The 15,616-nt window shown below is 52.4% G+C and overlaps 1 protein-coding gene across 1 annotated transcript; it reads left to right on the top strand.

Annotated features, from left to right (window-relative positions):
- Positions 1 to 11,037: 11,037 nt before the first annotated feature.
- MRS44_012681 (uncharacterized protein) lies at positions 11,038 to 15,039 on the top strand (the record flags this gene model as incomplete). The annotated part of the gene is made up of 13 exons (XM_065618877.1): positions 11,038 to 11,364; positions 11,479 to 11,691; positions 12,398 to 12,467; positions 12,910 to 12,960; positions 13,021 to 13,027; positions 13,100 to 13,189; positions 13,248 to 13,396; positions 13,448 to 13,455; positions 13,510 to 13,622; positions 13,672 to 13,750; positions 13,799 to 14,114; positions 14,184 to 14,345; positions 14,444 to 15,039. The coding sequence occupies 13 exons, from the start codon at positions 11,038 to 11,040 to the stop codon at positions 15,037 to 15,039; spliced, it is 2,181 nt and encodes a 726-aa protein (XP_065474949.1).
- Positions 15,040 to 15,616: the final 577 nt, after the last annotated feature.

The raw sequence follows: 15,616 nt of genomic DNA, 5'->3' as shown, positions 1-15,616 counted from the left end.
GGCGGGCTGCATAAGACTACCATGTTGGAAAACGGTGAACTGGATTTGGGGTAACCAGGGCGGTGATTTGATGATACAAGGATCTCTCAAGTGCTTTGGCTCGAGAGGCCGCCTTGACCAACATGTCATTGCGCGTATTCCCGTCTCCTGCCCTCGTAAATGATGCACTGAGGAGCGGCTGAAGATGAACAGGCTCAACTGTTGCAGGCATGCATGTTATGTTATGCGTGCACACCCTCGACGGCGGTTGTCGCTGGCGGCTGCCAAAGCGCATGTCGATCCTCGAGGCGGGACGATAGACTTTCGACCATCTTGCAGAGAGGTGCTGTGGTTCCATCGAGCGCCGTGGGGAGAATTGCTTTTCACGCAGTGCCGGCCGTGACCCTTGATCGTTAGTCCCCGGACCCACGCTTATGACGTCTTGGCTGGGTGCGGCACATGTCTCTCAAAGAGGAATGGCGCGCCCTCATCGTCACTCTCCGTCACGGCAGTCGTACGATCTTTAGCCGCTAATGTCGACCGGTGCCTCGTCGTCTGGTCGTCATTCCAGAAGCGGAGACGAGGCTCGGGAGGCGCCCATCATGGTGTCAGTGTCAAGTGTCAGAGACCAGCAACCTGGTGAGAGCGTTTCTTTATTCTTTAACCTTGAGAAACTTTGTAGGAGGCATCAAGTGCCGTGGCCTCCCTCGTTGGCCGCTCATCGTGATATTTTGGTCGTCACTGCCCGTGTAAGCTGCTGGAGGACGCCCTCGAGGAATGAAAGGTCAGCTACCAACCGGACGGAATCCTCCCCGTCGGAGCCCCCCTTGCGGTAATAGACGCACGCATGGAAATCATTTCGGCCCCCTGCTTTTCTTCGTCCGCACGCACTGCTACGTCAGCATCGTTCGAAAGAAGTGCGCGGTTGACAGCTTTCGATGGAGAAGTTGTTGTCTTGGGTAAGTGCGCGCCACCAACATACAGTCACTGCGGAGCCGTTGCTATGATGGATGCTAGACGATGGAGGATGAGGCCAGGACAAGTAATTAGCTGAGGAAGGTCCGGCGTCGTCCTTCCTGCACCTTCCTGTCGTACCCTGACAGCGGATTGTGCTTCCGCACTCCGTGCTTGCGTACCTGCCTCACCAGGTACAGGCGCGCTCTGGATTGGACCAATCACGCCTACCTTGCCTGGAAATGGCAACTCACTGGCTCACCTGGGTTATTGCAGGTCGCAAAAATAGGCACCAACCTAGCAGGTAGTCGGATCAACCGTCAGCCGTGGCACCTGCCAAACTGTTTAATCGACAGCACGTGCCACAAACTGCCGGGCATTCAAGGTTGACAGAAGTGCCTCGCATCAGATCTTCATCACAAAGGACGACAGCAGCAATCCGTCGGGTCGGCATTACATTACGCGAGGCATTGGCGACCTCGTGCTGAAAGAGGCCAAGACTTTTGCAGGCGTCTACCCTCGAGACCGTGGACACTTCACCGAGAACCATTTTGCCATGTGAGGGGCCAAGCGAGCCTGCCCCAGGCCTGCTGAAGAAAGTCGCCAATATTCAAACAATACCTCAGACGATGCATCTCATCTGAATCATCACTTCGTCCCTTTGACGACATGACTTTGTTCTCGGACATCGACATGCGGGCAGCAACAAGCTTGTGCGACAAGCCCTCGTGGCGCCTCGCCTCCACATTCGACAAGCAATGGCTGTGTAATTGCCACGCTCATGGTTGGTCCATCTCAACCTCCGTGGACACATTCCCAGCTCGGATGCTGCTTTCGCGAGGTGACCAGTCACTGCATGGACAGGGATATGCTAAGATCGAATTTTAGATTTGGAACACGGACATGATGAGCTGATGTCCCGGGTCACCGTCAGCCTCCACACCACAAGCAACTCTGCCATGCACGACAGGACGACTTCCTGGCGCCCGTTGGCGTCGAGACCGCTGACAGGTGGCTGATTAAAGCACAGGGCACGGTGAACGGCAACCTTTCTCTTGATGACCTCGGTAATCTGCCCGTGCCAAAGACTTGTCGAACCATCTCAGTCACTAGTGAATACCAGTGGCTGATACGCATTGTCAGATCACCCTTCCCTTCAAATGGTCACATCTCTTCTGCTTTCTTTAAGGCTTCTACCCCGGATCCACAGTCACGTCGCCGCGGTGCGGATCTAGCATGGTGCTTCTTTGTCGACTTCCAAATCCAGCTTCATCTCCGATCCTGGTTTTGGGGCACTAACAGCCTGGGCACTTGTCGCTCGGCCGAGTTCCCCAGATGTTAATTCGCTCTCCTTCTGTCTTCTCGCATCGCGCGCCCGTCCAAGATGCTGTAACGTTGACGCCCAGGCTGAACAAGTGGTTTCAGCTCCCGGCAGCATGGCATTCTGTGGTAAAGATCAACAGTCGGACCCGATCAGCCCACAAGGAATGTTTCCTCGGTTCAAAATCCACCCGGCCGTCAATCGGGAAAGGTTGGTTGGGAACAGACTCCTCACCACCACCGCCACAACCATGGGACATGGAGCCTTGGCTCTCCTGAGATGCCGATGATGGTGCTGGCCCTGCAGTTTATGGGCCTATGAGGGGTTTAATTGCTACCGCCCCCTTTTAATCCAAGTGCCGCATGTATTCGTCTGTCTTGTGCGCCATGCTCACCTTGGGTCAGGCTGCACAGACGCTCAGGTCGTTCAGCTGCAACATCACCCTTTGGTCATCGCGCTCTTATGGGAATTCCACTCATGGTTGAGAACACGACACCACCATTTGACTTACACCGAGCATCGCCCATGGTACCAGCTCGGGTAACTGCCGCTAAGAGGGATGCCAAGCTAATGCCGGGATGTTCGGACCAAGTTGTAACGTGGATACCAGGGTCCAAGGAGCGCGGACGCTTCTTCAGACATGCACCCTGGCGTGGTTGCAGAAGCCTGCCACGCAGTGACCACACTCTCCCCACACCGTTGAGCTCCCTCGGTCCCGACGGGAGCGAGAACCTGCCTTGACTCGGTGTCTGCGAAGCCATGCCAATCACACCTCGACAACCATCCGCTAACGTCCCAGAGAGTCAGCTCAGACGAGCCTGGAAAGGAAGAATTAATGCAATTCACATTGAAGAACGCGGCTCGATGGTTTGATATGAGACTTGACGGAGATGCATATTCTTATATCGACAACCTCTGCTGGTCACTTATCATCAATCGGAGATCTTATTTCCTGACGACAGACTCATCAATTGCGCCGTCACCTCTTCACAACATCCCTTTCGCCATACCGCTTGGCAGCATCTCCTTGACAACCGTTGGTCTGCTCGCTGCAAATGTGAATGACGGACCTCCATGGCAATCAAACTCTCGTATGAAAGCGGTTTTAGTGAGCGGATCGACACTCTCGACAACATTATGGATACAGGTTCGGTATTGCGTTCCGTCTAGCCAGCTGGCTGGGTGTTGACACTACTGTACACCTCACCCCATGGCATCAGGACATCCAAGCGCAGTTTAGCACTCTTACTTGTCTCGAAGGCCACTAGTTTGTCGGGATCGTGTGGAAATGTGGCACCAGGCAGTCGCAAGGAAAAGCCGACTTGAGAAGGTGGGCTTGTGCTGTGGCTGAGCGCTGACATCATGATCAATCAGACACGAAGGATTTCGGCCTCGCTTCTTTGTTCGAATCAGAGCGTTGGAATCGGTCGTATCCACGTTTAGGTCGACAATTAAGGTCCCATTCCGAAGCAGAAGAATGCCGAATTCGCTGCCCGTAATTACAATACGGTGGCAGTACTATGGCCAAGGCACGCATCAACACACAGATTGAGTGAGAATATTGTTCATGTCGAATCGACAATGCGCTCGCGCAGCCCTCGCACTGCGATCCAAGCTCGAGACTTGTTGCGGGCACTCGCTAGAAAATACTATGTCTGGACTAGATCCCTAAACTAAGCCGGCAATTGCTGGGTAGTGCGGACCTGGAAATAGATGGACCTGCCGCGGGCGGCAAACGTCGATCTTTGGACTAGGCGCTAGAGCATTTTAACCCGGACTCAACCCTCCGTCATAGATCACTCAGCAAGGGCATCATGACGAGGCTATGCCGCTCTACAAAGCGATGGGGAGCGATGACGCAGTCTCGGACCCGTTTCAGAAGATGATTCGAGATAGCTCCTAGGTCGGTGACAAGATGATCACTATCGTGGCATCATGAAATTACCGAGCATGTGGGCAACCGTCTCCGCGACGTCGCACAACAGCCGGCACAACGGTCTATCGTAGTACCGAGTGCGGATCCCCATGTGCCAGCCGCCGTCCCCCTCAAGCGCGCAGGCCAGCGTCTTTCTAGATTGGTCGATTGGTCGCCGGGCGGGTTTCATTGCAATTAGCGGGAGCGCGCTAGGGCTTAACCTTCTGATGACTCGCCAATAGCCGCAAGCCTTCTAGACGGATTTCCTATTCGGGCAAGACACAGGGAAGCCAGCCCAAAGTTTCGGAGCCTTTTATATCACTCCACCAAGGTTGGAGGGTCGGAAGGACATACGTCGCAAAGGAGTATCTTCCGGCAATCTTGGTTGGCAAGTCCCGTGGGAGAGTTCATGTAAGCAAGCAAGGGGTAAAGCAAGGCAGCGCTGCTTGGGGGAAAGAGGGATTCCATCATAGTTTTGCAGCCCACCCCCACTGGCGGTACCTCTCGGTGTTGCGTTGTATCTTCAGGGCCTCCCTGAAGAGTCCGGGGCTCACCAGGGTTCCTTGGCGATACAACCCTCCCAACCGCTTTCTTCTTCATGCCCGGCTGGTCAGCCTGGTCCCTGCAGAAGAATCCCGTCTGCCGTGTGCGGCATGCCAGCGGAAGACACAATGCCGCAGTGCCCGCAGCCAGGGCAGACCAACAACCGTCTTGACACAGCATTCCAACAAGTCCCGTCATGCCACCATCCCACGGTGGGAGGATCTCAGGGTCTCCAGATGTCGGGATCAGTGTGATAACAGGATACATGGGCAACTCGGTTCGACTCTTTGACCAACAAGGCTCTCCACTTTGGTTTCCTCAAGCGGGCGTGGGCATGCTGAGTTCAACTCCGAAAACCCGATATTGGACAGTGCGCCCACGTGCCGAGAACCCTTCTCGAAGGATTGCCCAGGAGGCTCAATGAGCCTTGTCAAAGCGTCGGCCCAGTTCGGTGATGATGGAAAATCACCTTGCCCTGCCTTGCCCTGCCCTGCGTAGGACGTGGGTGCAATCCACGTTTAGAGTGCGGCACGGGCTTGGCGAGTCGAAACGAGAGACAAAAGGGGGGATCCTGAGAGCGTATCGAGGCGTATCGAGTCTCGGCCGGAAACAAATCATCTTGTCTACCGAACTGTTATCCCAATACAGGTGATTGCCCTAGAACAGGGCTCATCATGACAGCTCTCGACCCATCAACACCCGCCCGCCTCCAGGGGTATGGTGGGTACAGGGACGGAGTTGGGGTCATGAATTGACATCAGCAGCTCGGTCGCTGATTGAAGGGTAAACTGTCGAGCCGTCTCTCCGCCTCATCTTTCGACGCCATGAGCCTAATGGTCTAATCGTGAGGGGAAAAGACAGGGAATGGCCAGGTTGCACCACCGAACATACCGACGCTGTTGGTACCAGGTGTCTCCAGTTGTCTTCCCTTCCAAGCGGGCCCAGAGCGAGCTTGGGGGTCTGTGAGACCGATGATTGTGTGTACCTATTGCTGGGTGGGCGACAGGGGTATCGGAGCTTACAAGGCGTGGCGTCTCAGCCAGCGAATGCGGCATTCGCTCGTCGACGCGAAGTTCGCGACAGGCCACTCCATGCCGCTTTGGGGCAACCCCTCGTACTGGGCCAGCTTGGGGTCGACTACGACACGGTACTTGTCTAATGCAACATTCCTCGAAATAGCATCCCCGAAACAGAGAGATGGGGACCTTCTTGATTCAAGCCTCGAGGTTTGCCCACGATGATGCCCGAGCATCTGGTCTTGACTGTCTGACAGGTTTGGCCGTGCATACCCGCACGGCTGTTCCTCTAGTGAGGGGATGACAGACGGACAGCATGGGTAATCATGCTACCAACCAACGACCTGCCGGATGCGAAAGTTCCGCTGCCATCTCGACCAACAACTAACTGTGTCGGGCTCGGATACATTACTGCAACGGACAGCTTGTATCCGTGCTTGGATCCGTACTTGGATCCGTTGTCGATGGAGATACATCCGTTGATCGACGGCTGTGCCACTTCTGATCCTGTCATATCCCCAGCCGCAGCCCTGGATCATGTGCTTGGAGTTACAAGATCCCAGTCGCAACGGTGCCCTATGTGGGCAAGGCAAGGCAAGGCCTGAGTGAGCCTGGAGGATTGACGGGACTGACCTGAAGAACTGACAACGCCCCATGCCATGCCCCGCGCGCATGCGAACATGTGAAAGGGCCAGTCAGTTTTTGTACTCCTTTCTAGATCATTTGTGACAGCCTCAGACCTGGCGCCGGCTCAACCACCCGATCTGGATCCCGATACAAAAGTAACAAGCGACAAGTACCGGCATCCACATGCAGAGATGCCGCCACGGCGTTCAGAGATGACCCCCCAGGGATCCTTCCAGGAGGTGAGCATCTCGCCTCGATCGAATTGCTTGCTTTTTGGTCGAGGAAGCCTACCACTACTACATCCTACTACAACGTAGCACGGGGAGGGCCTGGAACATGCATTGTAGCGATGTTGGAGGTGCTGCTCGGCGAAATGTCGACTAGAGTGCCTGCTAAGTCGGTTTGGCAGGTCACTATCGTATGCACAACCCAACTTTCTGCCTCTTCAGCCTCTGGGCCTGGCCAGCTGGCGCAGGTGAGATGCAATATCACACTGACGCGGCCGAAAATCACGCCGTAGAGTGCTGCTTATCCGACCCACCATCGAGTCCGTCTCTGCTGCTCGGCACAACAGGATTTCAGTTCAGGGGGTTGAACAGGGAGAAACTTGGTCAACGACGACGATGGACCTCTTCCTGGGTTGGAAGTCGGGTGTTGTGGTTGATTTCTTTCCAATATCGGTGGGGAGTGCATTGAGATCAGCACACACAACGGTTCTACCAAGAGTCTTGACGTCGCCGAGGCTCCCGTTCGGGCCGTACGGGTCGTGTTCCGCCTGAACCCTGCATTGCTCGCGCGGCTGTCCTGTCCTGTCCTGTGGGCAATCTCTGCACAGCACAGTGCAGAAGAATGTGTCGGACCCAGCTAAACGGCCGAGTCTACGGGCATTCGTTGCAGAAGTGAAACGGTTGCATGGCACATCTTTTGGGAAACGGCCGAGATTCTTGACGGTGGCAATTCTTTAATGCTTGCTGCAGGGGGAGATCGGTGGCGTAGCCGCAAACTTTTTTCTTTTTTTTCTTCTCACCTTCTTCCCTGGTTAGGTAGTCTTGGACAAGCCATGACTTGTACTGTCAACTTGATGTTTATGTGCCAGGAAAAGTAACGTGGGTTGATGCTACCAAGCCGGTCACAGTACGGATACCACAATGACAATACAGCTGGTCAGCAAGCAGGGAGGAGTCAGAAGCCGCGTGTTGTTGATACCCATGCTTCAGGGTAACTCGATCACTAATCAATCAATCCATCATGACATGGATGGTATGGAGTGCGAGTGGGAGAGGTTGTCCTGTCCCCTGACGGGACGGGTACCCGTCGGGTCTTTGGCCGCTCTGACTCTGACTCTGACGATGGGTCGGGTCTGGTCTCTTCACTTTGTCTCACGCTGAGACAAAATCCCCTACGATTCTTGGCATCCGATGCTGGCGTTAACTGGCTGCGGTACGCCCACGCTTGGTTGGGGTCATGCCCACTCCTTATCTCCCACCCGGTAAATCTTTTCCGTCGACTGACAGCCAGCCTAACGCCAGCCTTGGGAGACACAAGAGTCGAGTCAGGTAATTTGCCCAGCTCGGTGGACTTTGTGGCTCCTCCGAGGCACTTGATTGGCCATCCCGCAGTTAAAGATCTAAACAGGGGGTTCTCGTTAGCCCACGGTGGCTGAGGTGGTCGAGATTTGACGGATCCCTGCCTCTTGGGTAAATTTATTCGGCAGTCGAGCAATCTCGACCCGCTGACAGCCCGTCCCGTACCTTACGGATACCTTGACTGTGACCTCCCGCACACAGACAAGTCGTCATCCTTTGCGTTGGTTCGACGGCGTACGAGGGCAGCTCCACTGGGATTCCCGACACCAAGCCCTTTGGCGAACTCATGCCGAAAGTCTCACCTTATTGCTATGGGGGTGCGATCCATCCTAGGCTCGGCTCATAGTCGCGGCTGCCGGGGGCAAAGGAATGAGGAATGAATGGGATGCGGCGCCGCGCGAAACTGATGACCCGAATGATACATTGCGATGTGACGGCAGCGAAGTCCGAGGTTGAGGTGCCGGGGTCCAACTCTGAAAGCCGGTCGAGATACCCCAAACAAACCCGTCTCGAGATTTTCCCCATGTGCCGAGCGAGCAGCCCTGCCCCGGTGGCTGTTTACCTTTGGGTGCCAATATTGGACCCTGATATTGGAGGAAGCGAACTGACAGCAGCATAGTTATACTACAGGTGAGTATAGGTTAAGCCTGCAACCTGGGGAGTTGCTCGACTTTAATGCAAGGATTTGTTTCCTCGCCTGGTTTTAATCTTTCATGCTTGGACTATGTTCATTTTACTTGGCATGTCTGGATTTAAAACAACCATGCTCCGGATATACAGATCGGGCGAGCATTGTTTGATATAGCCAGGAGGTGTTGTTAATGGTCAAGGGTAGCATATCTGAGAGTCGTCAGATCATGCACACAACAGAGATCTATTATAGAGTAAAGCATAAACCGTGAATTATGGAGTCATATACAACCCAGAAGGCCTTTGTGTTGTAATGTTTAAATAGAACTGGACATTAACTGGACCTTGACGAAAAAAAGGATGCAACGGCAGGAAGGGATACTCGACTGTTACAGCGCAGGGATACTCAAGTTTGCAGTGCAACTCAAGACTAGAGAATTCAGCATTATCACCATAGAGGAACTAGTAGTGCCTAAAAATCACCTGCAGTCAAATACTGCCTATATGTCGTTCTGGTCCGATGTGGCATATGCCTGGTAGTGTCAGCAACTCAGGGGAAACCACCTCATCCTCATGGTTGATCGTAAACCCGCAAAACAGACTGCACAGTTGAAGACAGAAACTGGAGAGTAAATGAAAACTCCGTGTGATCATAGCATACCTGACAGTTGGACGCATAATGTTGCCCTGACTGAAACCTGGAGAAGGATGTCGACTTGCATCACGAGTTCGAAACTTGCACTTCTAAGAGAACAGCAAATGCCACCATTGCGGTGTGTACTTGAATAAATTTGTCTGTAATTTTTGATGAGGATATATGCGCAGCAGAAGAGATAGGCGATAGTCTGCGTTGGGCAACCTTCACCAACCCTGTCTGTCCACCTCCCGACTCTCTCCAGACTCAGAACAAGAAGGAGACTCAACACAATAAACACTTATCGCTTCTTCACGATATCTCTGCCTTTATTTAAGTATATAGAACACATCAACACACGGCCTTGACACTTGTTCGCATCCTGCTCCTCACCCATTGCTCAGGGGCGCTTCCTCCTGGTACACTCTGCGACTCAGCTGCTGGCTGTAGTCACAAGCAGACTAGTACAGCAAGTCACCACGCTTTCCTCACACAAGAATGTAATGTAAACAAAGCGAGGGTGATATCACAAGAGATACAAAATATAACGTCGCGAGGACAACTTGCACGTGGTGGTTCAAGATAGGTGGGAGACTATCCACTGTGACGAAGTGACCATACCCGAGTATAACTATGAATGAAGTCAAGAGTGACCTAAATGAACTATCCGTCTTCATATGTGGTTATAATAGCGGCAGAAATGCTGGTACTGGGCAACCTGGTTGAGTTTTCTTGAAGCCCGTGGTGTAATCCCGGAGTTGAGACCTGGGATATTATCTTAGATAATAGAGAAAGTGAATCGCTATGGAGTGCGAGACTATGCTAAGATAGCTTATATTGCTGTTCCTTCTTATCTCTAAAAGCTGGTGCCGCCAAGAGTTGCTACTCTACCTTGCCCTGTTTATTACCGCTCTTATAGACCAAGTATAGGGGCTTGGAATGTTTTTATTTTAGCTACATAGTCATACAACCTCAGGAAGATCAAAGAATCTGAACGAGAAGCTAGCCAGAATCGCCATTGCTGCACCACTTGAACGCTTGATAGTGTGACCCAATTGCGACGTGAAGTTGCAAAATTGCTCACGGTGACATCTTAGGTGGAAGCAGCGCGAAGGAGCAGAGAAGATATGATGAACATATCCACTGCAGCACCATATGACACATAAAGCGTTGTATGCGAAATAAAGTAGTGGAGGGGAGGCAGTGTTCCAACTCGGTGTGTTTCTATGTATACTTGCACCAGTGCCCATCTCCTTTAAGCTCCGTTATGGCATATTTTGGGCGAATAGAATTGTATTGTATATACGAAAGAGATAGGACTAGAGAAAAGGCGAAGCCACAGTGACTATATGGAAACTGAACTATATAGGCTGTTGACGTTGAGTCGAGGTGCTGGTGCTTCTGTGACAGTCAACTGGCACCTCTTCAGGTATTCCATTTAATGATAGAGGCACTCGTTTACTTGCCACTGCTCGATTACTGAACTACAATCCGTGCCATGTAAGCAGAAATGCCCATATATGGATACCACTGCGACATGAAGCCGTGATATATCGGGATCGTCGCATCCGCGTGTCGCCGGGAGGTCTGGATCTCGGTGGGGCCTACGGAGCATGATTATCGGAGCGGCTTTCGGCTTTCGGACCAGGCAAATCCGCTCGAGCGTCATATCCGAATCCGAGCGCCCCCGAACCAACGTCATCAACAGCCCGGACTTTGACAACGACGACGGTGCAGATTCCGGATTACAGCTAGATATTTAATACTCAGCGCCAAGCAAACTGTTATCGATATTATAGTACTGCAGATTCCTCAATATGGATAGTATCACCATGACGTCTCACTTCCAATCTTTATTCCAGCGCATTGCTAGCAATCAACGTGTTGTTGCTACGGCACTGGCGGCAACTTTTATCGGAGTTCCCGTGCTACGAGCTGCGGTCCTTGACTACCGCGAGTACATCAAGATTGGGCCTGGCGGCGTCCCCTACAACGTCTTTGGCTGGCTCATCCAGCTGTGCCTACGACCCATCACTAAGGAACCGTTTCACACGAGCTGCTATGATGGCGCAAGGGCGATCAAGGAGGCCGGGCCAAATGCTAGTTCGGCGTTTTTGAGTAAAGATGATGTTCCTGTGCGCTGTTCGCCGAGGCCAGAGGTAGGCAGATGGACGGTTCCTAGTCGTCAGTTGACGGACCTGGGGGATGAAGAGGTGAAGAAGGCGAGTATTCTCAGAACTTTTGATAAAACATGAGAGCTAACAATTGCACAGCGCTACCACGAATTCCTTGAATCTCTAGTATCATCATCCCCCTCCCAGTTCAAGATCGCCCAATCCTTCGCAGAAGGCCGTGGCCCAGCCCTCTTCATCGCCTCAGACGGTCCCCTGCACCCAGTGGCCTGGTGGACGAGGAAGGAGATCACGCACATGCACGCTAGTGACGGGTCTATGCACCTCAACTTGGCACCCAAGGACGCTAAGCTGGTGCTGGAGAGAGGCTGGGGACAGCGGCATCCGCTGAGTGGGAGGATGCTGTACACAGGGCTCCTCATGATTTATGCGCCAAGGGGGAGGAGGAGTTGGAGGTTGTCAAGAGGATTACGAAGGCTAGTATACGGTTTATGCTTGGAGAGGAGGCTTGATGGATAAGTATCAGGGTGTTCTGAATGATGAATGACTATGGATTGGGTATGTTTGGTCTACTGTATACTATCGGTGCTAGGGTTCTATCAGGTTATCAGAGTGATCATTGGCTTCATGAGGCTCTTCTCATATTTCTGTACCTCTATAGCAAACCAAGTCTACTCCATTAACATGGCCCCAATCCGCAGCGCAATTGCGCACATACTCTCTCAGACGGTTAGAGATCAGGTATATATCATGAGCTCTGGTGGACAGTGTGCTCGTGTCCAGGCAAAGTTGTAGTTTGAGTTGCGGGACGGCACTCCGTAAGCCTAGTTATTGGCTCTAACTAAATTGAAGTCAACAAATACGCCCCGTGCTAAAGAAAAAAAGACTCGGCTTAAAGGCAGACCACGTGGGAATTAGCTGGTTTGTGAATCGATAAGGTACCGTGTGCATAGCGGGCGCATACTGTGCATGGGTTGGTCATTCGCCGGATCAGCGGGGCACCAACTGGTTCACGCCGAGAGCAGGCACAAGCATTTCACCATCTGCCACATTAATTCAGCCTCTGGAACGAGTCGTCAAGATGAAGTACGTGCTGGTGAGCGGCGGTGTCATTAGTGGCATTGGAAAAGGTGTGTCTTCTATCTTTGTTATTCTCCCTCTGAGCCCGTCGCATTGCGACTCATCATGAACTTTGCGCCGGAAGATCAGGTTCTTTGAATTCTCTCGAATTTTTCACCTCTCGTCTCGTGATATCACTGACATGGTGTTTCTATAGGAATAATCGGTACGAAAACGCTAGCTCTCTTGGTTCTTTCTCCTGGCTGACCCCATTGAGCTTCCTCCTCCGGACTTCTACTCAAGACGGCAGGACTAAAAGTCACGGTATGAGAGCAATGTCCCTGACAGTGCACGTTCAGGTGCTGACGAGATGGTTTACAGGCAATCAAGGTATACGGCGATCTTGATCCGCGTTAGTTGGAGTTACTGACCTTCTAGATTGACCCGTACCTGAACCAAGGTATGGCCCATGACTCAGAATGTAACAGGAACTGCCAACTCACATGGACGTAGACGCTGGAACCTTAGGACCACTCGAGCATGGAGAGTGCTTCGTTCTTAAAGGTAATTCTTGTCCCGGCCATCGCCATCATCAACTTGTAGGCTAACTGAACTGCAATGTAGATGGAGGGTATGTTGGCACATGCGACATCATGCGACCCGCCGTCACCAGCCATTGATCTCATATACTGACTAAATTAAGAGAGTCTGACCTCGATCTGGGCAACTACGAGCGCTACCTCGGCCTCAATTTGACAAAAGAGAGCAACATCACCACCGGCAAGATCTACAAGTTGGTCAGCTTACCCCTTACCGTTCACACTTCGCACTGACATGGATCCTTTGTCAAGGGCTGTTCTTGAGCGCGAGCGGAGAGGCGACTACCTAGGTCGAACCGTTCAGGTCGTTCCTCACGTCGTGAACGAAATCATGGACTGGGTTGAGCGCGTAGCAAAGATCCCGGTTGACGAGAGTGGTGAAGAACCCGACGTCTGTATTGGTATGTTCTAATGGCTTTTGAAACAAGTACTACTACTAACTCGTCTACTAGTTGAATTGGTATCTCCTCGTGCTTCTGCTACTGGTTAGACAATCTCCCTAACTTGGATACAGGGCGGCACAGTCGGTGACATCGAGAGCATGCCCTTTGTCGAGGCCTTGACCCAGTTTCGACATAAAGTGGGAAGGGGCAACTTTATCAACATTCATGTGTCATATGTGCCCATGTAAGAATTCCGTCAGGTATTGGTTGGTGCGAGAATTGACACTGTCTAGTATCCACGGAGAGGAAAAGACCAAGCCCACGCAGCACGCCATCAAGACGATGCGAAGCGCCGGATTAATCCCGGACTTGGTAGTTATTGACGCAACTTGTCGAGTCCATGGCTAATCGCTTGTATAGATTGCATGCCGCTGCGAACGTGCCCTCCATCATGCCACAGTCGACAAGATTGCCCGAAGCTGCCAGGTCGAGAACGAGCAGGTCATCACGGTCCGGGATATCGAGTCCATCTATCAAGTCCCCCAGCTTCTGGAGGAACAGGGCCTGCGGGATCGTCTTGCTGAGGGGTTGATGCTGGATGAGCTGACTCTTCCCGAGGCTGTGGCTAAGCAAGGATCGGATTTGTGGGCGTTGTGGAAGAAGACGGTCGCTATCAAGCCAGGTCTGGAGCCGGTGGATATTGCCTTGGTTGGCAAGTACACTGCATTGCCTGATAGTAAGCCCCCCTTTGTTTTCGCTATTGATGGTAGAGCTCGGTGACAATTTCTAACCATGAACGTGTTAGGCTACCTTTCTGTGCTCAAGGCCTTGGAGCATTCGGCTATGCGATGCAACCGGAAGCTCAACCTCGTATGGATCGACGCGGACCATCTCGAAGATGCTATGTTGGAGGGCGACTCACCCAAATATCACAAGGCTTGGTCGCAGCTTACAGCAGCTGCTGGTGGTGAGTAGCAAGCGTCTCTCTATCCCTCGATGATTCTGTTGCGAGATTCTTCACCCAAGACCAAAATTCGTACTGTTCTGGTTGCTGACTCTTCCTAGTCTTGGTCCCAGGAGGATTCGGAGTTCGATCCAGTGAAGGCCTCATCAAGACGGCACAATGGGCCCGTGAGCACAAGGTCCCATTCTTAGGAATCTGTCTAGGAATGCAGCTGGCGGTTGTGGAAGCGGCGAGAAATCTGTGTGGTCACAAGGATGCAACGTCGGAGGAGTTTGACGCAGTTGCCCAGCACCGCGTCGTCATCTTCATGCCCGAATCGTCCAAGGAGGTCATGGGCGGTACGATGCGGCTCGGCGAGAAGAAGACGCTCTTTACTCCCGACAGTACATGGAGCAAGCTCCGTGCCTTGTACGGTGATGCTGAGACGATGAGCGAACGGCATAGGCATCGTTATGAGGTGAACCCGGACTATATCGATGAGCTTGAGAAGGCGGGACTTTGCTTCATCGGTAAGGACGAGACGGGGAAGCGGATGGAGGTTGTTGAGATCAAGGACCATCCCTTCTTTGTCGGTGTCCAGGCTCACCCGGAGTTTACGTCTCGAGTTGTGAGCCCTTCGTTGACGTATCTTGGTTTCGTTGCTGCTAGCGCGGGGTGTCTTGAAGAGATCACCAAGGAGCAGCAGAGCCGGCAGTAGGGTGAAGGTGTGTGGTTTAGTGGTAAACTGGAGTTTACGGATTAGATAGACTGTTGGAAGCTGCGAAGTGTAGAGTGTCAATTGCGATTTAGAAACCGTTTGTCTGTTTGGTCAACATGTTGGTTGTCAAACAACAATCGTCTATTGATGGTCCTAGATAGGAAAAGAGTCACGTGTAGATATCGTCAACTGTCTTGGACAAAGGGTTCACTCAGTTCCAGTTCCAGTTCCATGTGCCAGTTGACCCCTGTCTCTCCGAGTGAACCACTGTAAAAGATACGGTATCAGCTCCGCAGCAATTTCCGCCGTTTACCGACGTGATGATGACAAAACAACAGGGGTCTGGAGGTGTGCTTTTCGAGTATAGGGCTTATCGTGGCAAAGAGCATCTAAAGCCACGACTTGCGTGTTACGAACTGATGATAAAAATGGAACTGAGAAAAAAAAAGGAGAAAGGGCATTCTACGTGTCTTCAGCTGGAATGAACCAATCCGGTCTGAGCATCAAGCCCGGAATGGGAACAGGATTCCCAAGCGAACGGATCGACGGCATGAGAATGTGGGAATCTGTCGAGATT

The sequence above is a fragment of the Fusarium solani genome, assembly GCF_023522795.1.
Source record: "Fusarium solani strain SB1 chromosome Unknown bctg00000008, whole genome shotgun sequence".
NCBI lineage: Eukaryota > Fungi > Ascomycota > Sordariomycetes > Hypocreales > Nectriaceae > Fusarium > Fusarium solani.
This window is presented reverse-complemented; position numbering and strand designations above follow the sequence as displayed.